The sequence below is a fragment of the Gopherus evgoodei genome, chromosome 4 (assembly GCF_007399415.2).
Source record: "Gopherus evgoodei ecotype Sinaloan lineage chromosome 4, rGopEvg1_v1.p, whole genome shotgun sequence".
Classification (NCBI taxonomy): domain Eukaryota; kingdom Metazoa; phylum Chordata; order Testudines; family Testudinidae; genus Gopherus; species Gopherus evgoodei.
In genome coordinates, this window is record NC_044325.1 from 107,871,069 (window position 1) to 107,895,901 (window position 24,833).

The 24,833-nt window shown below is 40.1% G+C and overlaps 2 protein-coding genes and 2 non-coding genes across 4 annotated transcripts in view; all 4 read right to left on the bottom strand.

Moving 5' to 3' along the window:
- Positions 1 to 796: 796 nt before the first annotated feature.
- Positions 797 to 5,482, bottom strand: RPS13 (ribosomal protein S13). The gene is made up of 6 exons (XM_030560484.1): positions 5,387 to 5,482; positions 4,669 to 4,717; positions 2,894 to 2,972; positions 2,325 to 2,494; positions 1,509 to 1,609; positions 797 to 893 (listed from the first exon to the last, which is right to left on the bottom strand). The coding sequence occupies exons 1-6, from the start codon at positions 5,407 to 5,409 to the stop codon at positions 860 to 862; spliced, it is 456 nt and encodes a 151-aa protein (XP_030416344.1). The 5' UTR covers positions 5,410 to 5,482; the 3' UTR covers positions 797 to 859.
- LOC115651760 lies at positions 1,109 to 1,202 on the bottom strand. Its single transcript, XR_004000430.1, has one exon. It is a non-coding gene; the product is annotated as a small nucleolar RNA SNORD14 (small nucleolar RNA).
- Positions 2,562 to 2,652, bottom strand: LOC115651761. The gene has a single exon (XR_004000431.1). It is a non-coding gene; the product is annotated as a small nucleolar RNA SNORD14 (small nucleolar RNA).
- Positions 5,483 to 8,162: 2,680 nt separating the features above from the next.
- Positions 8,163 to 24,833, bottom strand: part of PIK3C2A (phosphatidylinositol-4-phosphate 3-kinase catalytic subunit type 2 alpha) — a 90,057-nt gene continuing 73,386 nt past the window's right edge. The window contains exons 25-33 of the mRNA XM_030560485.1: positions 21,275 to 21,431; positions 20,665 to 20,774; positions 19,579 to 19,786; positions 15,768 to 15,892; positions 13,431 to 13,548; positions 13,260 to 13,341; positions 12,606 to 12,715; positions 12,204 to 12,329; positions 8,163 to 11,578 (exon numbers count right to left, since the gene is read on the bottom strand). Coding sequence (XP_030416345.1) covers positions 11,396 to 11,578; positions 12,204 to 12,329; positions 12,606 to 12,715; positions 13,260 to 13,341; positions 13,431 to 13,548; positions 15,768 to 15,892; positions 19,579 to 19,786; positions 20,665 to 20,774; positions 21,275 to 21,431 — 1,219 coding nt within the window. The 3' untranslated portion in view covers positions 8,163 to 11,395. The remainder of the gene's footprint in view (positions 11,579 to 12,203; positions 12,330 to 12,605; positions 12,716 to 13,259; positions 13,342 to 13,430; positions 13,549 to 15,767; positions 15,893 to 19,578; positions 19,787 to 20,664; positions 20,775 to 21,274; positions 21,432 to 24,833) is intronic.

A 24,833-nucleotide genomic window follows, 5' to 3' on the forward strand; every position in this document is an offset into this window, starting at 1 on the left:
CCAACTTTTCCCTTTGTCAGGCCATCTAACCAAAATATTTAAAAATTGTAACCTTCCAAAAGTGATTTGAAAACCCGCTTTTTTAAAAAGGCAGTGAGCAGGGCAATGAACAGACTTTAGTGGCACAAGAGCAGGATTACAACTGGTTTTCTTAATCTACTAAAACAAGATGGATCAGATACCACTATATTCCAATCAACGTGTACAACTGCAACTGGGTTATTTTTCTTGTATCAGTGGCTGATTTAACAGCACAGACCCTAGATTCAAGTAGTGCTGGGAATCCCAGCTCTGCAAAATTCATATAATACAGAAACCATTAAATTATGGGTATTAAGAGGGCCTAACAAATGGTCAAAGACCAGTCAATTTCTCCTTACAAGGCCTGGATTCAATTGTTATATTTCCAACCCTTTCCCAGACTGAAATGCAGCAACTCAATTTGAATTTGCCACATTAGAAAAGGCAAATCAATTGTTTACCTGTCTAAGTTGCGGCAGCAAGAGGAACATGTGTTATTGTAAAACCACCACAAGGTAAGAACAAATAGTTCAGAAACTGGGCGTACAGCAACAAGATGGTTACTGTCACTAGCTTCACAGATCAGGCACAGGCTTCAATGAGAACCACGTAAAATATGTTCAGCTGGTATGATCCAGTTCACTTCACATCCGTCCAAACATGATCCAGTATACTACACATACCTCCAATTTTTAACAAGCACCCTTATATAATATTAGATATAAGTTTGTGTAAGCTGATGTAAATTATAATTCATTGAAACTTCCACACAGAATTTAGAAGACAACACAGGTCTTTAATGTGACTTTATTATTTCAGTAAAAAGAAGAGTGAACTCTTATGCGACCAGAGCAGAGGCAGTGGATGACTCGCTGAAAGAAAAAAAGAAAGAATTATTTCCCTCTCATTTTGGATATTGCTACTGCAGTGGCAACTTCTCAGATAACTTAGTTGCCCAAAAAAACCTGAAACAAACTTTGCTTCAAATCAGCTTTGCTATATTTCACTGAAGCAAAGAACAGCTACAATAGCAGTAATTTTTAACAGTCTACCTAGCTGATTTTGGGCTTTTCAGAATTACAGGCGCTCACTCAGACATCCAAGGAAGGTTAAGCCAACACTAAGGAAAACCTTTCTGGTGGAAACTGCAAATGGTTGAAAAAAATCAATCATCATAGTGAGCTGTCTGACCTGAGCAATGGAAATAATGTGGGAACTAGAGAGAAAGGCAATTTTAGATTATTAAAAATATATAATTTGAAACAAGGTAGATGAGATTGCAGTTTATATATGATACTGTATAATAAATAATCTAGCTGATGCTGGTCGCTCTATCAGCCTACAAATTTACTGGATGTTCTAATCTAGCTAAGTTTGATATCTGTCACAGTCCTGCCTAGAATGAGGGTGAGGGACTCAACTCTACTGTCAACTAGGCCTGTGGGACCTCCAAGTTGGAAATGACAAGAGAACAGACAAACACTTACTACTTCCAGTTGGGTGGGAGTACTCTCTTGGTCTTGTAATAGCGAGCCAGCCTGTGAATTCTGCTCTCAATCAGAATCAGACGAAATTTGGCATCTTTATCCTTAAAAAGAAAAGGAAGATACAAGCAAATCAAGAAATTCCCATTATAACATCCAAAGAGATCCATTTACACTTGGTGAACGGGGAACTATTTCAATATTACCCACAGCTATTGTAAAGGGCCACTTTCGAGTTCAATCCTGCTCTTTGACCCATCAAGTTCATGCAGACTTAAGCATAAGATAAGCATTTGTGCTAAGACAGGCAAGTCCAAAATGGTTTGTATTGTTTATAGGCGATAAAAGTCTCAGCTTTATCAGCTGTGCCCTTTACATTTACTCAGATGAAGTAATGGCCAACATTTCCTGAAGCATACTGAAAATCTCTGCTCAGGCTGCAAAGTTACCAGTCATGTAAAGATTAGAAAACAAACTCAACATTAAGTATCAAAAACTGATCTGCCCTTTGTATAACTATATATAATATTAATTAAAATATGTATAGCAATTTCAGAGTAGTATCATAAGGGTCATTTTCAAAATTCAATCTAATAAAATAAGAAGCTACAATAGAGTTGCTATTTATATATTTCAAAAAATGAAGAAAAAGCAAATAAAGCTTTATAATCCACCTGATTATTGCAAAGTATCTAAAATTAGTTCAAAGACTCTTCCAGGTTTAGCTTAAGTTTTTACAGTACTTTATCTTGGTGAAAAACTTTTTTTTTTTTAAAACATTCTTTTCCCCCTCAAAGACCTGGGTCAATGAGGGCTTACCTTTCTGTTTCTCTCAAGATGTTTACGAACAGCAACAGCTTTCTTGATCAAGTGGTACAGATCCTCTGGAAGGTCTGGGGCAAGTCCCTTGGATTTAAGGATCCTTAAAATTTTGTTGCCAGTGACAAAACGAACTTGGGCAACACCATGAGAATCCCTTAAGATTACACCTGAAATTAAAAGTTATATACTTTATACCAGGAAAAACATGCTAACAAGTGCTACTATTCCAAAGGCTCACTCAGACATCCAAGGAAGGTTTAGCCAACATTAAGGAAAACCTTTCTGGTGGAAACTACGAATGGCTGGAAAACAATCATCACAGTGAGACCTACATCTTACCAGAGCAATGCAACTGCTGGACCACAAAGCACTTTACAAACAATTAATTTAACCGAGCTCCCCAGACCTCCCCTATTGTACAGGGGTGGGTGAGGGGATCAAAGCAGACAGACAGTAAGGTTTCACATTAAGATGTCCAGTGTCACCAAGAAGTTTTAGCAAAAGTGAGAATTAAACCCAGATTTGCAATTTTAAATCCATTCTTCATAAGAGTTCATAAAACTTACCAATCTGTGACGGAGTCAGACCTTTCTTAGCCAGTTTGTAGATTTGTTCTTTTACATCATCAGAAGTAAGTTTTAACCACTAGAAAAAAAATTGTAAAAAGTCAGCGATGAGTAAGTATAGATTACATAGGAGAAACTACACAGCTAGTAGTTTTGAAATTCAATAATAGTCTATTAAATATTTATGTGCACTATAAAGGGGATATTCTTAGCCTGTTTCACTAATGGCATGTAGCATGCATGGAACTGTCAGGGCTAATCATCAGAAGCACACATCCACATGATTACTCTACAGTCTCCTCTAGTGGCTGGAGATAGACTGCTCTGTGGTGCCCAAGAGCACAATAAAACTTGGACTGGCACTACACCATAACAGTAAAGAAAATATTACATCACCAGGGAGTTATCACTGAACCCATAGCAGCAATGCAACTACTATGATCATGTTGTACATGGTGACATACAAAAAACAGTTCTGGTAAAATTCCAAGTCAGAGGTCAATCAAAAATGGTTCTGGTGAGTGATTTGTTAAAAGGCATTTCATGGTCTGAAATAAAGGATTGCCTTAGTGAACAGAACACTACCTGACAAAATGTGGAGAACTAAAGTTCCACAACAATCTGATAAGAAAACCTAAAAGGGACTAAATGAACTCAGGTTTGTAACACCAAGGAAGTTCCCCTCCAACTGGATATTCAAATATGGTCTCCAGTAGTTACCTGGTTTTACTGTCTGATTTGCCAAACAAAACAATTACATACAAAAAAGTAATGCAAATCTATAAAGTGAATTTAGAATTACTGAAATTTAACTGGAGCCTTAGAGGATCTCAAACCTAAAAACTGCTAGTTTGCCTTCTCTATTACTCCATTATCTATCACTAGAAATTAAGATGGAGAAAAGTTACTCCATATTTTTAGTTTACTTTGTGCATGGGACAACAATATCTGCCTAACAAGTTAAAGTTTGTGTAGATCTTTAACTTAAAAGGATAACTTGCAAAGGAAAACTATTTTTAATAAAAAATATATTAAGTTAAATGACTACCATTTCTAATTGACCTCCTTTTAAGATTTTCTTGAGGGAAGACTGCTCTGGTACCAGCACTGCAGGGTTCAGTGCTCTATTCATAGTTAAGATCATTCTTAGAGGATGTTGAGGGAAGTTATCAGTTAATTCAAGTTATGACTATAGAACACATTAAACTCCTGTGAGAATGCTCTTTCAGAAGTGAAGTAGCCTTAGCTTAATTCACTTACACAATGAAGCTAAAATGAAGTAAGGCCACTACATCTGAATGAACGCATTTGCATAAGTGGTTAGTGTGCTTTAAATTTACAACTTCAGTTAAAGTTTCCTGTGTCCATTAACAGACATGTCTTTAGGAAGCCATATGTTCTCCAAGTATAGTCAATCCCTTGTCTCTCATACTGCCTACAGAAGTTTTCTAAAAGTAACTGGAAAGATACAGAACTGTCCCATAAACTACAGAGACCACAAACTCTTTCCAAGGAAATGGGGCGGCCACTAGGTTGTAGGACCTAGTTTTCTATTTAAAAGCTCTACAATCTGCAGGCCAAATTGGTAAGATTAGACACCAAACTACCTCAACTAAATATCTACATACTTTTTCACTGGGGGCATAAAGCTGCATACACCAAACTGGAAGCGGGTGTGAAAAACAGATCTTTTTAACACTGTAAACCTAAGCTCAAGTCAAACCAATGGTCAAGAGGTGAAAGTAATACGACAAGCAACCAAGGTGTTTACTTACTGTGGGCACACTGCGCCTATAGGGCAAGGCTGACTGGGACAAGCCCTTCCTGTTGAAAAGAGAGGCATGCGATACTGAGTGGAAAAATTAAAGGAAAAAAAATCTTTAAATTTTAGATCTCAGGGCGACATATGTATGTGGCAATCCCTGGGACTGTAACTTAACACGGTCACTACTTCCGTGTATCTGCCCTACCTTCCCACGCTGCCCTTTCCCTCCTTTGGGGGAATGTATCTATCAGCCCTCACCAGCGTGGCCACCCCATTAACTGCTCGGCGCTTCCCACAGCCACCGGCCTCGCTGCTCTGAGCTAGACGAGGTCTTTAACAAGCACTACTGTGAAACGTGTGTGTGGGGGGGGGTTTACAAGCGACACTCGGGGGGCTGGGCGGGCATGCGCGCGCTTATTCCTGCAGCGCGGCAGGGGCAGCCTGCGGGGCGGGCGGTGCCAGCAGCCAAGTACCAGCGCTGCCCAGGGTGCAGGGACCAGCGCTGCCGGGGTGCGGGGTCCGAGGCCGAACCCGACACGTGCCCCTCGCGCCAGCGGGGCTCGGAAGCGGGACTCAGGCCCGCGCAGGGCCAGGCCGGACACCCCGGCCTCTCTCTGCCCGCCCCGGCCAGGCCCGTCTCTGTGCGCGCCGCGGGGCCGGGACACTCCGGCCGCTCCCACTGCGCTAGGCGCGGCCCCCCGCGCGGGGCCCCCGGCGCCGCCGCTTACCCCGGAGCGTGCATACGACCCATGATGGCGCCGGGCAGCGAAAGAAGGAGCAGAGGGAGGCGGGGGCTGTAGCTCACCCCGTCCGCCGGAAGAGACGTCAACGCGTAACCCCGCCCTCTCCGCGCGCCGGCCAACCAGAGAGGCGCTCTCCTCTCGCGTTCCGTGGCTCCCAGCATGCACTGCGGCTCCCCCGGCACAACAGGGTCCCGCCCCATTAGCTCCCGCAGCGCCTGGGGCCGGAGCGGGACGTTCCGTTTGGGAGCCCGGGAAGCGTTTGTAATCGACCCTTCCCCGCGCCACTGACAGCAGCAGGTGGCAAGCAGAGCCCGGGACGGTCTCCACGCAACGCCGGCGGGGCCGGGAGCGCGGGGCCCGTGAAGGGCCCTCCCCTCACCCCAGCACTAACCGAGAGTCCAGCCTCCAGACAGGGCCCCGTCTCGAACCCCGGCTACGCTGGGAAGGTAGAAGCCTGGGCGCCCTCAGCAGACGGGGCCTGCGCCCACACCTGCTCACCTCACACTTGGCCCCAGAGCACTCGCCTCTGCCACTATGGCAAGATGCCACAGTGGCGTAAACAGCCAGCCGGGGAAGAGGGTGACAGCAGGGGTGAGGCCATGTGCATAAGTAGCCTCCCTGCTCAGAGCAGGCACAGCTGGTGAAAGAAATATTGTTCCAAACAGCACTGCCAATAGTCCTAACCTGCCACGCAATATATTCCTTCCCATTAATCTAGTACCTTAGAAAAGTAGTGCAGCCTCCTCATCTGGTTAATCCTCACTGTACTAAAGTGAGTATTTTCTCTTAACATTTCCTCCTGGTGACATTTCCTCAGGCGTTGACTAAATTCTTTGAATCTTGCCATTTCGAACAAGTTGTAAGTTTCATATGCAAAAGGTTAGAGTATGTGACATGGTTCATTTTTCCTTGCAAGTCAGGACACGAGTGCTGCAGTTTATATCATGCACTCAGCTCCTGACAGGTGAAGAAACCCCTTCCTGTCAGCCCCAGATGGGCCATGCACAACTTACTCTGGTAGCATCCAGCAGGTGTTTTGCTCAGAACATCTGTGCATCATGTTCACGAGCCTGTAGTGCTCTGTTAGGTATTGGTAGATAAGACTGGCACAAACAACTGCAGCTGCACCACTATCCTATCCCTGTTACTCCCATCCAAAAAAGCATTGGAACTTTTAAAAAAAATTGTTAGAATTACTTTAACTCCTGGAGATAAATCCTTGAACATGTGTATTACAATACCTTTTTGTATATCTGCTCGAAAGGTGTGCTTGTTTAGTTCACAACTTTAACCACACTAGGATTCTTTTAGGAAAAAGTTGGTGCAAATGTGCTTGTAGAGGGAGGAATACACTAAAAATGTTGAAGCCTTCAGAGGAAAGTCTTTTGAATACAAGTAATATTACTTTATCCATTATTCAGAGTGTTACTGGACTTCTAATCCAGTACAGACAAATTATAATTAACCACTTTCTGTTGACTTGAGCTGATTGATACAGGTTTTAAAACTCTTCCTGGAGGTTAATCTTACAGTTATGCCCTTTTTTTTTTTTTGTTTAAGTCAGGTTTAAGGGAGAAGAAACATACTAAGAGTCATACATGCATGCCTAAGAAATGGAAGGATTCATTCCTGAGTGAATTAAGTAGTATTAATTTTATGAGATAGTTGGAAATCATAGATATATGTATTACTGTAGCCTTTGGTTTTTGCTGATTGCCAGTGCACTAACTCAGGATTTCATAGCTCTATGTACAGAGTTTGAAAAACCTAAAGTTCAGGAGAGGGCTAATTTAATTTTTATTGACCACAACTCTGTTACTTAATCATTTTTTTCTATACTCTCCCCTCCTTAAGGTTTCTAAGGATGATTCCAGCCTTTTCCCACCATCCAGCTACAGAAATTAGTGTTTTGCATTTTACGTGCACACAAATAGAATTTGGTGGGATTATCACCATGCTGAGGTTTCACAGTGAGAGGAACCCTAACCCCAAATTTGATAGAAGATGCTTAAGTGAACCATAAGTTAAGCTACGATTTAGTCATGGGTAATATAGTATAGCGTGGACAGGTCATAGGCAACGCACAAAAATTCACAGGCCTGTGACACCACTATAAATGTGGAGGTCACTGCTGCTGCAGCACCAGCTGCCCAGGGGGGCAGAGGAGCAGAAAGGGAGATGACCACTGACAGACCACCACCCCAGGGAAGCAGCTGCACCAGCTGCTGAGGCAGTCCCCAGGGCTAGTTTCCTAGGGCTGCCCGAGCAGCAGTCGGTGTGGGGCCACTCCAGCAGCAGCAACAGCAGCAAGTCTGGCTGTCCCCTAGGCCACCTAAGCAGCTGGCCCCAAAGCCAACTGCTTGGGCAGCCCTGGGGTTAGCCACACTGGCCCCTGCAGAAGTCATGGAAAGTCAAAGAATTTGTGACTTTCATGACACAAATGGACCCCTAACCATAAGGCCATGGAAAATACCTGCTAAATCCCCTGCATTGAAAGTTTCAACTAGGTTTTTTACAAAGCTCACTATTAGGGTTAATTTAATACAGACATCCTAAAAAAACTGCTGCTTTTTAGCTTTATAGTCAAGCATGCACAATACAGCCCTGGGGATTTTGAATACTTAAGGCTAAGTTCTATCTTGACACATGTAGACTTTTTTCCTTTTGGCTTTCAAATACAGTTGCACACATCTTAGGGTAGAGTTCGGCTTCAGAGGTTTCCGTTTGAGTGGAGAAGGGAGGGAGGAGACAGCACAAGTGTTTTATTCCAGAATAGTGTTTAATGTAATTGTAAGACAGTTATGAAGTCACATTTAACCCATTCATTACAGGTAGGGTTTTGATGGCAATATTGAGCATCTTTATTAGCTATCAGTATAACTGAAGTATTTGGTTTTTACAGATGTATAGATAATGTGAGGCAAACCACCATATTTGCTCCCAATGAATTTTACCAATACCATCTATGAAATATTTACACTATTTTAATCACAGTATGTGAGTAAATAGCACACAAGGAAGTTAATTTCCTGTGGATTATTAGAATGGTGCAATATTGCCCAAACATTTTCCCTGTCTATGTAACATACATATCCTGCAAATACCAGAAATAAGATTTATTTAATGTGGAAAAAAAAAAGTCACCATATTAGAATCCTAGAAAGAGCAGTCACTTTAAGGCAAGATATTGAGATGTCTATACAACCTTATTTTTAAAAATAGAGAAATCAACTTTTTAATCAAAGATCACACATGCTTCTACATAGAGGTACCTGTAGATCATAAAAAGGCAATAAAAAATATCAGTGCAAAGTCCTATGTTAGGTTATTTAGTAGAGAAAATGAGGTGGTAACTGTTCGTAGAGCAAGCTGTTATTTTCAAATATCAAAACATAGGATCGTTAAGAGAGAGTTCTATTTCTGGCTGCAGGCCACATATGTTGCATAAAATGCAATCTTTTTACTAGATCAAACAAGGTATAAAAAGCTGTTGAGACTATATTCACTTTAAAAACATCAAATGAGCGTACTGGCAAATTTCATCCCAATTTTAGCGTGTCCCTTAATCATGCTTCTTTTTATTTATCCTTTAATAATAAAAGAAACAGTTTATCACAAGTCTTGACCACTGATTTTTTTTGACCCCTCAAGAGTAGTGCAAAGAGATGCAAACTCAGTGCTGTTCCTCTAATATTTTGGTGAGGACCCAAGACTAGATTTTACAGACAAAAAATAAAAGCCATGATCCTAAAAAGCTTGAGCCAATGTGAATTTTGTAAGAGGGGAGGGAAAGGCACAAATCAGTTGAGCTATGAAGAACACTGTTAACCAGAGGTCAGGACAAATGCTAACAATCATACAGTACTACATATTTTCTAACCTAAGTCCAGACATCTGTCAGTCGCAAAATCAAATTTTTAAAAAAGCATTAAGCTTCTCCTTATATTTTGTGCTGTAAGACACTGTGCTGTAATAACACTGCAAAAAGGCAGTATGTATTGCTTTCAATTTATTTAACAATGGAACGTTTCACAAAAACAGTAGTCTACTTTCCTGTGTCTACGTGACTTGTGGTTTTGATGATGGAATGGAATAAGTCTCAAAAGCATCAAGTGAGCAGGAAATAAATCTAGTTATATTTACTGTATGTTACTATTTACATGCTATATACTGAAGGAAAAAATTATGCACGCGATAGCTAATAAAACCGGGATTTTGGATTTTATTTTAACTAGCTCCTATTAGTAACAACCCAGCTTAACATTCAGAAAGACAGACATTCTTAGATTTTTACTGTAATAATTCCTAAGAAATTGGACCATGAATGTTTTAGGCATCAAAAGATGATTTAAATGTACTTTTCAATTGTACTTTGCTCATCTGGGTTGGAAAGATGGTTGGTCATTGTATTTGTGTGGGGGGCAGGAAGAAGGGGGGGGAAGTATCTAAAGAGCATTTTATTGGTGGGCAAATAAAATAGATTGTGACTTTCCTATGCTGTGTCTTCATCATTGTATATTTTAAGTTCCTTGCAAGTGACAGTCAGTTCTATAGTCTATCACTGTCAGCCTTCATTGAAAAAGTATTTCTAAAATAGTGCTAAAAATTATGTTGTGATTTTACACAGTCTTCATACAGCTTTGTCCAAAGAGAACAGACTGGTCACCATAAAACTGATAAGTGAATAAGAAACCTATACATGTAGTGCAGCCAGACCCAGTGGAGTAACTAATCACATGCATGAGACAGTAAATTGTATTTGCACCCTATGATTTTAAATATTGTATCATAAAGGAATAAAATTTATCAATAGAGTTATTTTTACAAGAGGTGAGGGACTGACAATACTAGTCTGAGCTAAGTATATCTGCCAATGCAAATCATTTCTGACCTGCAACATATCTGCTATTGGAGTCCTATGTTTTTCAAGTAGGGAGAATCAATTATGTGAAGTTGTGGGGTAAGGTATTTTCTTATGTGTAAATATCATTTGTGACCCGATAGCTGAACCCAAGTCCCTAGATGAATCGCTAATGCATTTGCTGACTGCACTACAGAGGTCCTTGAAATTTTAAGAACTGTTTTAAAATGCTGGAAGACCACAACTTACGTGGCACCACAACCAACCAGTCTTCATTCAAAGTTTGCAAATCATCAGTGACTTGCACAGAGGACTTCACTTAAATGAACTGATTAATCTTACTCAGATAGCTGGTATAAAATTCAAACTATGTCTAGGAAACTGAATAAGTTCCCCAAAGAAAAGATTCAGTAGGCGGTGTCATGAATCTGCCTCTTTTAAAGAGCTGGGTAAGAGTTTGTTAAACCTGGCTAACAGGTAAATATTTGTAAATTTCAGACAGATACAAGAAGCATTTGAATTATAAGGTAAGGCACCATTATCTACAACTTCCATTATGGGCATTCATTCTGATAAATGTTTCAGATGCATTTAATCTCAAGATTCAAATGTAACAATTTTTCCATCTGTTCCGTCCAATTTCATTTCTGACAGTTTGTGCAACCACTGACATTTTACTGATCATTGCTGCACCAATGGTGAATAGCGGCTATATCATAAACCCCCCACATCTTTCCTCTGGCATTCTACAGCACCTTGCCATATATAATATAACAGGTAACAGAAAAGATTACTTGTACTATATCCACAGGGAAACTGATTAAACGTGGTTGAACTGATACAGTAAAGCCAGAATAAACTACCTGACTATTCCAGGGATGGTTTAAAACTTTAGTTACCCAGAAGTACTATGATTACAAAATTAATTTACATTAATGCTTGGATATCACATAAGCCTAAAACAGGTGGTTTCTAGACATCCTGTGGTTTCAGCATGGTGAGGGTTGGTCCAACACGTGTTGAAATGCAGAGTCTCATTTTAAAAATATCCAAGTTATTTTCAAGTAGGAAAATTGCACAAAGCACAAGTGTGCAGAACGGTTTCACTTTTGTTATATTTTTGCTGTAGGAGTTCACAGATATGGCACAGCAGTCAGCTGATACCAGTTAACAGTCTCCTTCCTCAAGTTGAAATCCTTCAGGGACAGCATAACTCCACCCAGAAAGAAGTTCTCACGCAACGATTCTGCACTGAGCACACTGAGCTGAAGTTCCTTCTGCTTCAGAGTCTCCTTACTGTATCCACTGTACACAAGCTATGGAAAGAACACAGCCAATGAAAGCCAAGACAGTTTATTTGGTAGATATCCAGAATAAATTATAAGGACTGCTTGTGATTAACGCAAAGGGATTTACAGATGGGCTCCTGGCTTATTCTCTGGATCTACCACCAACTTGCTGCGTGACCCTGGGCAAGTCTGCATCTCAGTTATCCTTGGTAAAAAGGGGATGTTTATCTGTTAGAGGGGTGTTGTGTAACTTCATGTTTAAAGTATCCTGAGGAGCTCAGATGCAAGGTGCTGAGTAAGTGAAAAGATTGCTAAATCCAATCAGTTTAGAGCAACCAGAGAGCAAGTGATGTGGGTTATGGTCAATGCATTTTGTGAATTCTAATGAGAATATGCCAGTCAATATTTGCCTAAGATATTTTCCCTCCTTCCAGAGTTATGATTTTTTTTGGATTTTGGGATAAGGGGAGGGAATAAATCTGGAACAGGAGTGTGCACATTTATAAGGTACAAAGCTTTCAGAAGTGCAAAGCAATTTACTGAGATGTGTTTGACAGGACTTACTTACCAGGATTTCAAATAATTGTGGTCACCAGCATGTATTTATGAAAGAAAGTTATGGAATCTTTACCAGGTAACTGATTTTTCTTACCATTTCATTGAATGTTGGGTTCCTTGTTTTTCGTGTAATTTTGGTTTTGCGTTTTGATGTTTTGTTTATATCTGGAAGTAAGTATGTTTTTACATAAGGATTTGGATCTGCACCATCTTCAGTAACCTGTAAATAGAGCATAACAACTAGCCTTCATTCTATTTTAGTGTATTCCATTTGAGTATCTTTTCCTCCAAAGAAATGCCTTAGAGTCTACGTTCACCTCAATTACCTAACATATGAGCAACTGCTCATAATCAGACTAACTGAAGACAAATGTGTTTTAAGAAGATACTTCCATTCTGTGTCACACACACCCCCCTCCCAATATCCCACAGCGTTCTATATGAATTATTCATATAATACAAGTTTGTGAAATTTTGGTTCACTTTCTTCACTCACCAGGTCTTTAATGTGCATCACCATGATAAACAGAGTGCCGTTTCTATACGAGATAGACAACTTTACTTCTCCTCCCACTTTGCCTGAGGTAGGACTTGATGGACTTGCATCTTAAAAATATATCGACACAAGTTATTTTCCTTCACACAATTGTCCATCAGTACCACTGTACCAAGTTAACTAAGTGTACTGAAAACTGACAAATGTAAGACTTATGCCAAGTTCACTTCCTTTTTTCAGTTTTTATCAGTGTGTCAGGAACTTTTTACCTCCAAAATTGACAAAAAGTCTGGGTACCTAGAAAGAATAGATATTCTAACAGGAATCAATATGGAGGATTAGAGTGAGAGAATTGGAGTATTTATTTGATCTGATTAATAAAAAGCATTAAAAATAAATCAAGAAATTCTCACTTATGTGCAATTTTTATTTTGCTTGATCTGAAACCATATGGTGTAGGATTTACCTTGAAAGACATTTTCAAAGTAAAGGAGGCTTGAATTTGATATGAAGACTGATTATTTTTTCGTGAGGGGAAAATGGTTAAACTGAGGAATCAAAAGATGGATTTTATACTGTGCAGTACTTTCAAGTTTTTCATGTTATATTGCAGTAAGTCATTCAATTTACCCCCCCCAAAACTTGTGTGCCTACCTGCAGGCTTAGATATTCCATCTATTCCTTCAGCTTTCTCGTCCCGAAGTAAAGGGTGAAAAAATGTATAAACAAGATCACACTGCATTTGGGAAAAAGGTTACATGTTAGCTTAAAATGTACTAAAATGTGAGAGAGAACTAATTTTACTTAAATGCTTTGCGCCGTCACCTCTGACACCTCTGCTGAACTGTTCATCAAACTCTGTATGTAGCTGTTCAGCTCTACTTTTCTTTTGGCGGCTACATCCTTTATATGAGTTCTTCCCAGAACCATCTTATTAGGAAAGCTACAAGAGAATGACAAGATGCGTTTTGTTGCTAATTTTACTCAAGTTAAGATTTAAGTACAACTTAAATCCTGAATGGCTGATATGTATTCTTGGTAATGACTTGAGACAAAGCACAGTAGTGTATTTGCTTTATGAACACACCATTACATTTGCTATATTCAACATTACACACAAAAAAATACATTCAAACATCATTAAGGTTGCAAAGCCACATGCTCGGAAGTGCCAGAGTCAAGGTGAAAATTTAATTCAAGTTGTGTGTATGGTTGTGATGCAGTCTTTAAGTACGTGATCACATACTATCACAGACATACCTTCCACAAGACCCTTGCCTTATTCAATGCACAATTAATAAGCAGCTAGTCACTATTTTGTTTTCTCATTGTTCAGTGTAGTTCAGAATACCTCATATGTTTAAAGCATAGCTTCCACTGACTTCAGGTGCAGCTGTCCAGCCCTTCTGCAAATTAGACCCCTGGATCTAAAGTCAAGCACCCCAAACAAAACTGAACACACAATTAGTCACTATCTGTGAAAAGGTTTAAGTGACTAGCCCAGCATCACAAAGAAACTCCTGACAGAAAGAAGTACAGGATACAAATCTCGAGGGCAGCATTCAGCTGCCTTAATCACGAGACCATCCTTTGTCTTCCTGCCCTCTCCCGCCTCATTTACTACACACACCTACCACCTTATAAAGCAGGGGTCTTACACAACCTCCTTCACCACATAATCCCCTTCATCCCCGAGCAGGTCCAGCCTATGTACTGAATGAGGCTGGGAGCCTATGAAAAAAATTAGCATATATCATGTAACCACTGACTACATAATGCTGATACACAAACCGAATTAAGGTTGCCTGGCCACCCTTAATTCTAGCACTGCCTAACTTCTGAGTGTTTAACTTTGCAACCTTAACATGGTGTGTGCGTGCGTGCGTAACCTCCTAGGTTTTTTAAAAAAGCTAAAGACAGAAGTTCCATGTCGACACACATGGGTCCTCATCAGGGTTGGAAGCTTGAGAGCCATCGCACAAATTTCTGCCACTTGAGCTAAAGGAGTAATTGACAGCAGGTTGATTGATAGGTTATCATCCTGCATGTGGACTAGCACCATAGCAGAATGGGACACTTGCCCAGTGGATTTCACAGAGGGACAGAGACACTTTATCCCAGTCAACCACCCACAGGTCCAGCTCTTGTCTAAATCAGGTAGCTTCTTCCTCCATGCTACGTTGGCCCAGCAGGGGCATCACAGAGCACAGGAAAGACAGGCTCCCTGCTCTCAGATCCTGCCCTGGTACAGCCTACAGCAGCAATTGCAGAGAAAGTCCTGATCAGTTATGGACTGGAGCATGTTCAATGTGGACAAAGTCTTTGGGGAATTTAGCTACTAAAATATAAGAAGTCTACTGAACATATGCAAACTGATCTTTCAAAAGGTTTATATCTTGGTCTAATTTGAGTGGATTTTTATAGGGATGGCAAAAGGTACATCCCTTACAAAAAGGGCCACTCCCTGCCAAATTTTCATTCCAATTTTATCAGGGCATTGTGGAAATAATTGTGACCCAAATGTTGGCAGCTCTGCGACACTTTCAAAAGGAAACTAAAGATGTCTTAAAAAAAGAAATGCTTTGTATATCTGAAAGATTTGAACTTAGGAAAACCAAGCACAGCAAGCTGATTTCTTAGGGTACGTCTACACTACCCGCCAGACTGGTGGGTAGCTATCGATTTATCAGGGATTGATATATCATATCTAGATGAGATGCGATATATTGATCCCCGAATGCGCTCCTGTCGACTTCGGAATTCCACCAGGGCGAACGACAGTAGCGGAGTCGATGGGGAGAGCCGTGACCATCAATCCCGTGCCGTGAGGACAGGAGGTAAGTCAAAATAAGGTACTTCGACTTCAGCTACAGGAATAGCGTAGCTGAAGTTGCACATCTTACATTGACCCTGCCCCCTAGCGTAGACCAGGCTCAATTAAGCAAAGAAACACCTCCCCTCTTCAAAGAGGCACAGTTGCTAGTTTTGCTGTCATTTATGATTAGTTATATTTCTGGATGTAAGGCCAATAGCAGAGTAAAGGGTGAGAACTTCCCCTTTTAACACTTATGCCAACACTGGAAAAAACTCCATGAAACAAAAATATAAAATTCCTTTGTCTACATGAAGGACATGAGGTATCTTAGTTAATTAGGAACATACCCTGGTAACTTCCAAAGAGGAAAGAGAATACCGAGTTTGTTGTGAAGTTCCTGGAACTCATCAAATGTCCGGAAGACAAATGTTGGTTCGATTTGCCCCTCTCTTAAGACTCTCACCACATAGATCTGCCAAAAAACCAGAATATTTAAAGAAGCCATTAATAGCAACTGTTTTTCCACCCAAATAGAAGACAAATATTGCACAGAAAAATCTAAGACTAACTGTAGTTATTTTATTTATATATGTATATACATATACACATACACACACCACATCCACCCACCCCTCTAATGTCTTCATAAAGGACATTAAACATGTCCATCTTGTAATGTAGATCTATGTATTAGTGCATACGGATAAAGAAAATAGTGCCAGTCTGGCTCAGTAGTTACTCTGCCCTTCTAAACCTGGAGGTTCTGGGTTCAGATCCCACACCAGGACTTGGGTTTGTACAGATATACACACCAAGCCAGTTTTAATAGAGTTGTGAGTTTAGCTTTTCATCAGTTGGGCAAAATATCTTGTATGCAAAGTTTCCATGGCAGTTTTCAGCAGTGTCAATAATTAGTGTCCTAGTCTAAATCCTATCAATATAACCAGTTCAGGAGCTTTGTGAATCAGAGTTAAAATACTTTTGAAATGTATAAGCAGAACATAATTTCTAGGAGTGAAAAATACTAAGCCTGGAGACAGTAAACAACAAACACCTCAGCTTCTCAATGATTCAACTTTTTTTTTAAAAATGTAATATGGCTGGTAGACTGCAAGTTCATAGAGCCCTGCAAATCTGCAGATATCCATGAACCATGTATGCGACTCGGATGTGGATACAAATTTTTTATCCATGCAGGGCTCTATAAATGCAGTTTAATCACTATGTGGCAATAAATCAAGCTAGAGCGTATGTTCCACAGGAAACAATTATCCAGGCTGTTGTCATGAAAATGAAAGAAGGATTATTGGGGAGGTGGGGGAAGAAGAATCAATGAACCCATGAGACCAGTGCAGAGAAGCAGTTAAAGGAAACCTGGACATTAGATTTTATTAAAAGGATAGTATACACAACATGTAGAATGTGATATACAAATCTACATAAATCCATTCATAACACTACGTGCGGTACTGATCACCAAGCCACAAGGTGGTTATTGCTTAAGAGACAGTGCTGTGCAGGGCAACAAAAATGACAGCAGATCATCTTAAAGGTTAAGAAAGTTCTCATGCTTGGGAAGAAGGGACAGGAAAAGCAAAAAGAATTTTAAATTGTCAATAGGAAAATGTTCATAGTGTCAAGGATTTGCAGTTTATTAAATTGTAACCAAATTTCTAAATAAATAGTAAGAACTCCAAAATTTACCTGATTAGATCAAGGAATACCAGAAACCCTCACTCATCGGCAACTTGATAATTCTCACTAAGACTCCAGGAAGTTTCACCACGCTTCAAGTTTTAATAGTAAGATGTATTACAGTGACTCCATTAGTATATTATCAAGTATTATAGTTTATCTAGACTACATGTCTCAAAGTGATGCAAGGCTGATGAAATCTAATCTCACTTTTTCTCCTAGTTTCAATTAATCAGCCTTTAGTGTAAATTAAGGAAACTTACTACAACTGAAAAGCCCTTTCCCAATAAGTTTATCCCTCTTCCTTTTGATTTCAGCACTAATCATATGTAGCTACTTGAAGATTGCTTATGGCAGCTGGCTTTTGTATCTGGCATGTTGGAAGATCTTTATATATTTGCAGTACTGGAGTGCTGTGGGTCTCAGGAGCTGCTGCTGGATACCCTGCATTGGTCAACTAGATCAAAATTTAAGTTCAGTGACTTCATTTGTACCACATGAGTTAAACACAGGTGTGGCCAGTGAACGTTAGTGATATAGCCCCCTTAAAAACAGAGGGATGGCTGGAGTGGTCGTCTCCACACATCATGGAGCTTGGTCACCTAGGCATTATGTGACTGGCTGCTGGAAACTATATAAAGAAATTCTCCAGGCTCAGTCTGGGAAAGATGAGGGTTTAGGTCAGACCCTGAAGGAAGCCACTCCATAAGGACCTGGCAAGAGACCTAGGCATTAGCAGGAAAAGCTATCCTGGGGGAAGGCTGTGCCCTCTCTCCTTCTAGCTTGCTCTAATCTAGAAAGGCCTCTGATGGCTGGGACCAAGCATTTTTAGTTGTTTTGCTTTATTTGAATCCTTTTGTGAGGATAAAGCCAGACCTGAGGAAAGAGTCTTGCACTGAACTGTAGTTTGGGCTTTTATTTTACCTTCCCCAGCTGGTGCATCTGCCCCTAATTTACAGAATTATTCACATAATTTTAACTAGATGAAAGATTATATATACTTTGCTATCAGTTGGTATCTACCACATACACATTCAGAAGCTGAATATTTTTGGTAAAACAAGACGCATCAAAGAGCAGAGGTCGTCCTATAAGCGGGTCTACACCAAAATTTGATCATTTTAAACTGTATGGAATCATTTAAATATCTAATATATTATCGTTTTCTTTACCTGGAGCATCTGCAGACATGGAGCCCCTCAGCTCCCTGTGGCCACGGTTCACCGTTCCCAGCCCATAGGAGCTGCCACTTCCTGCAGCTCCCATGGGCTGGGAACGGTGAACCGTGGCCACAGGGAGCTGAGGGGCTCCATGTCTGCAGATGCTCCACATAAACAAAACATCCTGACCAGCCAGCAGCTTACTCTGATGGGCCGGGAGCCAAAGTTTTCCAATACCTGAAATATACGGTCGGCATATGAAAGGGTCATACAGTTTTTGCTATTTTTACCTATCAATTTTGGGGGATTGGCTTATAAATGAACAGGCTAATGAACAAGTATATACAGTAATTCATTCTCTTGCTTTAGAACAACAGTTTAGAGGAAATGTTAATTAGGACAACAGCCTGAGACCAGTATTCTAGACTAGAGCACTATACAGTGGATCAGAAATACATTAACTTTGGAAATTGGTTTCATATTTGCAGAGTTGCACTATGTTCAATTTAAAGTTGCAAATATAAGCTTGCTTTCTCAAAGATCATGAGGTTCTTGAAATCAGCCTGTCCAACATGATCAAAATCTGTGGCTTGAGTCTCTCAATTTTGGGGTGGCAGAATCCAATGCTTGCTGCCTCTAGAGTCTGTTCTGGTTCTCAAAGCCCCAAGTGAAAGATTCTGAACAGACTGGCAGAGCAGCTACATTCCAAGAGGAACACAATAGTTTGTTATATATTTTATTATACACTAGAAATTCAGAGTTAAACACATTAAGGTATGGAAATGCAGTTAGGGCATAACTGTAGTGACACCATGAGGAAAAAATCTAATGAGTCTTTAAAAACAATTTAATCTGGATCCCCAAATACTAAATGCCTTAATCATATTGTTATTGCATAGTGTTACTATAAGGTTGTTTGGATACATTAACCGTACTTTCTCCATACCTTAATGTGTCCTTTTTTTACATTTAATCTTAACTCTTAATTTCCTGGTTATAATGTTTGATTTAGGAAGAATTATAGTAAGCCTTAATGTATTCTACACTAAATTAATTATGTGCACTATAATGTTCTGTTCCCATTCTTGGCAGGTAAATAGGCAGCTGAGAGAAACAATGGAATCAACCCATTTAGGAATAGCTATGTTTTACTTTTGGGGCATAGACTAATTCTCTGCTGATAAGAATTGAATTTATTTGGAAGAGGAGAACGTGTGACTAAAGTGAATGGTGGAGAGGAAGCCTGACGGTGGCATTGAGCATAGTGAGTATTTACAAATTGGAATAAAATCCACACACTTACATAATGTTTATCTGGGTTGTACCTCTTTTGGTACGTAAACACACACACTTCCTTGATTCGACCATCTTGTCTAAGTGAATACGTTTTGGGAGAAAATGAGAGAATAGGCTCATCATTGGAAGGTAGGCCTGAAAAACGCAGCTGAGCCAGGTTGTGAATGAAGAAATTAAACTTTGTGGCAACACTTCCCAAACTGGATTCAATCAGCCTATAAAAAAAAAAAGAGACAGTAACTTCAAATGCTGGAGCACAATTACATATTCAGAGCACACATTCCAGTTTGGTTAGTCAGCACCTTAGCTTCCAAATTCTAAAATATAATCAAATCCCCACTGAGGTAAAAGGACACATCATGTTTTGACAAAAAATGGTCACTGGTCCATTAACATGACAACATTTCTGCAAGCACTGGGATATCCAATACTCCAATTTTGGGTAAAGTTAAAGATTGAACAAGAAAGGTCGTCCAGAGTTTGTCAAGGCTGTATACATACCATATTTTTCCATTTATTTAGGTTAAATGATCAATGAACTATATACTGCAGAAGATCCAGTAGTTCACTTAGTGAAAACTGGATACAGTGAAAATATTTGTAATTAGATTTCTGAACTGTTTCCAAAACATGGCAAGCTGCAGTTCCAGTAAAAGTTGTTCTTCACAACAATAAGAGGGTTCCCACTGTAAACAGCTTTAGAAGAGTCATATTAGCTATGGAATCAATTAGGGAATATTTCCTCATGAATGTGAAAGTCAGCTTAACAGCTTTATTTAGCTGTCCATCAATCACTACTCCCAGCATTTTACGTATTAGAACATTCACTATTAAAAAAAAAAATCTAAGTAAAACAGGCTCAACATTTTACCCCAACATTTAAGCATTTGAGAAAATGAAGTTCTGTACATCTCTCAATTAGTGATATAAAATACTAATCTGTTATCTAACTATGATAATTTCAAGACTACTGAACTTTTATAAGCTGTAAGTATTACAGTGTTTTAGTATCATAGTGCAGAGCTTCTAATAGGAAAAAAAAGTGGTGAGTTTATATATTTTGGTTCTGTTTCACTTGTCACTTATTTAGTACCTTGTAAAGAAAATAGTAGCTTCTGCATCTGTAGTTTGGGGCTGAAGAGCATCTTGTACATATTTTAAGTCTTGAACTCCAGTAAGTTCTGGTAAACCTGAAGAAAGCATCTATAGAAGACAAGTTACTATTCTTACACTGGAAAGAATACCAAATCTATTTTTACATTTAAATAATTAAAACATTAGGGCCCCAAACTTGATTGGGGCATTGGGTACTACATTAAATACTAATGCTATTAACCAACAACTACTCCCATCACCACCACATTGTGTGGCAGTTAACATCAGTGTTGAAGAAACATTAGTTTTGGAATTCTTACTCTTTAGCAGTTACTACGGAAGCTAAAACTAAAGTAAGAGGTAGTAATTTCAATCTATAATTTTATTTCCCATAGTGCAAAAACTAAGTACCTCCAGTATTTCCACAGGAACACTACTACATTTCTGGCTTGTAACAGCACATTTAGAAGTGATTCTAAAGTATAAATGCCAACAATTTAGGTTTTTTGTATAGACTGGATTTATCAGAGGCTATAACTTCCTAGGAGTAAATTTACTCAAATCCACAGTTAAACTACAAGAAAATTATGTGCAATAAAAACTATTACCAGTGAAAGCAGGTTAAGAAAGAGGTTTGCATGTTTCCTGATCAAATTGTAAGCTTGGCAGCAGAGATCCACAAACAATTGAAAACGAATAGTAGGTTTTTCACCACCATTAATGACATAAGCCATATCTGATGTTAGCACAAAAGGAGCCCGATCCCTGTTTAAAAAAACAAAATACAGAGTTTGTTAAAATGACTGTTTCTTGGACTTTCATGCACTTTTAGTTGCAATTTGCTAAATGTAATTACTACTCTAAAGCAGTATTTTTCCAAGAGCTTGAACTAAAAGCATTAATCAAATCACTGCACTTGCAGAGAGCAGGTCAGTCTCGCTCGCAGGGTATGATCCATTCTTGCTAATTCTAATATTACAGCCATGATTTCAAAGGGAAGAATATTCTTAAGAAATCATATTTAATAATGCATGAATACAAAGTTTTCCTCTGTGACCAGGTAACATCAGAAAATAATAATTCCCAACCAAAAAAACTTTTAAGATTGATTTACATGTACAACTTTAACCTATTATATTTGAAAACATCCAAACACCAAGGAATTAAAGTTAAGTTCTTCAAGTGCCTGTTCATGTCAATTTCAATCAGGTGCGTGCGCACCATGTACACAGTCATCAGAAAGTTCTCCCGTAGCAGCTCCCATCAGGCGCCCCCAAGTGTGGTGCCTTCATGGTGCTGAATATAGGACCCTGCCAACCCCGTCTTCTCAGTTGCTTCTTACTGCCAGTGATGGTCGTTGGAACTGTGATTGCTTGCCTAGCAAGTGCTTCCCTTACTGTTCTTTCCATAGCATAGTTAGTAGATAGTGTATATAGTAAGGTTTGGGAGCAGGGTTTTCCCAATCCCTAACCCCCGGCTTGGGCTCCGAGACATGCCATGAGCCCAAGGCTTTAAACCCTGTGGAACCTGCAGTAAACCTATGCCAACAAGTGACCCTCACGATTCGCGTCTGAATTGTCTAGGGAAGGCACACCAGACAAGATTTGCAGGGCTTTCCACCCCAGAAAAGGAGCGAGATTTCCGACAAACAGTTGCTCATGGAATCTGCTCTTCATCCCCAGTCTGCTGCTGACCATCGGGACCCGGTACTGAGCGTGTCCATATAGAGTGCCCCAGCATTGATACGTGACACGGTGGCAAGGAAGGACTCCAGTCTAAGAGATCCTCAGCACCAGAGCTCTCTGGCACCGCATGTTAAGGAGACAACCCGGCACTCCATACTAATACTGAATATCATCCAGCGCATAAGAATGATCCATCCATCCAAACAATTTTATTCCTCTTCACCTTATCAACTCATCCTCCATATACATTATAGGAATATGTTCATTCACCATTGGTCTGTGACCCAGATAGTGCACTTTACTTCAACACTCTAAAGTAGATAGCAGTTAATAATACCCTTGGGTCCTCTTTCAACTCCTGATAAAGCTTAGGGTACTCCATCATGCAATATATAATTGTATGCCCTCTAAAACAGCATATAGAAGTATGCCATGTTACACATGGATATTCCTTGGTGATCATAGCTATGACAGTAGCTGGGGTCATCCGGTGAGAGTTGGAGTTCCCTCAAACAATCTCAACATTTAAAAAAGCTACACTAACCTCATCTTAGAATATCCTGGTTCCAAAATGTTTGCTTTATAAACAGCTTTCTTAGGTTTTTCACTGATTTGTGCAAAGCTCTTTTGGTCCAGGAAATTCATTTAAAAAATAAAATCCTTACGGAAAAAGTGATATTCCTGAAAGTATAGAAATGAAATGTCAGAGGACAGTTGTGCCAATTAGCACATTTGGGTCTTCCAATTGCTGGAATAGTAACAGAACTACTTTAAAGCTACACTTGTGCATCTAGGTTTTTTAATGCACAGAACATCTCTAGTATGTAGGAGCAGCCTTCACATCTTGGCGTTCAAGCAGACTTGTAACTAACAAAGTTGATGGACAGGAGGAGACAGTAGAGACTTTGCAGAAGCACAGTAGTCTACAATGAGAATCCAAAATGGATTTTGGAAATTGAGTGGTTCAACCTAAAAGAACAGTTACTTACCTTGCAGTCAATGATTTTTCTAGATGGTGTATGCATGTGGATCCCACCCATGGTGCACTTGTGCCCTCTGCACAGGAGTTAAGAAAGTTCTTTAGCAGTGTCCACTAGGAGTCATGGATATTATTTGTGTGCGCTCTTGCTCCCCCACCCAAGAGCATAAAGGGAGGGGTGATCCCAACTGCTACTCAATTTCTTTTGCCGCCCAAAGTCCCAATGATAAGACTGAGCTGCAGAAATGGAGGGTGGGTCGTGGGATCCACATACACAGAACATTTTGAAAATCAGTTACTATAAGGTGAGTAACCATTCTTTCATCTTTGAGCTCCTGTGCATGTGGATCCCACTTACTATAATTAGCCAGCAGTTTGATTCTTTGGAGGTGAGCACTAGGAGGTTATCTGAACAAAGATTGGAGAACAGCTCTTCTCTAAAGAGAAACGTCCACTAATTGTGGGAACCAATAACCACAGAGTTGCTCTACATATTTCCATCAGTGGAAACCTGCTGAAATAAAGTGGTCTGACCTGAGCCTTTTACCATATTCCACAAACAACCTAAGCTTCTTTCTCAATGGTCTTGTTTTGTTTTGGTAATACAAGAGGGTTCTTTCTGACATCCAAAGTGTGAAGTTTTGTTTTAATTATGCAGGAGAAGCAAGAGTCATAGGATAGAAAACTGGTAAGTGAATATACTGGTTAATGTGAAAATCCTGTATTAACTTGGGTATGAATTTGGGATGAGATCTTAATGAAAAAGCATATGGTGGGTAGACATGACAGCTTGGATTTAGCTAACTCTGGGGGCTGAAGTAATAGCCACTAGAAACACCACTTTCATGGATAAATGATGAATAAAACAAGCTATGCAATGTCTTTTTGAGTCTTAAAGCCATAAACCCTAAACTCAAAATGCCAAGGAGGAGGCATTTTTCTAACTCGTGGAAAAAGGGGATATAAACCTTTTAGGAGTTGATGACCGATGTGGGGGTGGGGGGTGGGGTGGGGAGAAATGAAGATCCTTGTCACAAGGTGAATTCACTACTGGTGGTGCCTCCTCTTGGCCATCCCGTGAATTAGCTCTGCCAGGTGCTGCACCCTCCTCCAGCAGTGTTTCCCCTCTCACTCCAGGAACTGCAGCCTCCTTTTTGTGACTTGGCCCTCTGGCCAGGTCACTATTGTGGTTTTCCTTTCTGGGGAGGGAAGTCTTTTCCTAAACAGGCTCAGGCAGTCTTCTTATGCCACTTCCCCAGTGACTGGTTAGGAAACCCAGGCCCACCCTCTACTCCCGGTTCTGGTTCCAGGGCCCTCTAGTCAGCAATCAAGGTCTGTTCCACCTAGTACCATGCTGCATTTTCCCTGAGCCCTTTCCAAATTTTCTGGTTCTCCCTTCCTTCTCTGGGTCTGCCAGTTGTACTGCTCCCTCCTGCCAGGGAAGGACTCCAGCTGCCACACGCTTCTCCCTCTTCCCATGTGTGACTGTCTTCAAGTGGAATT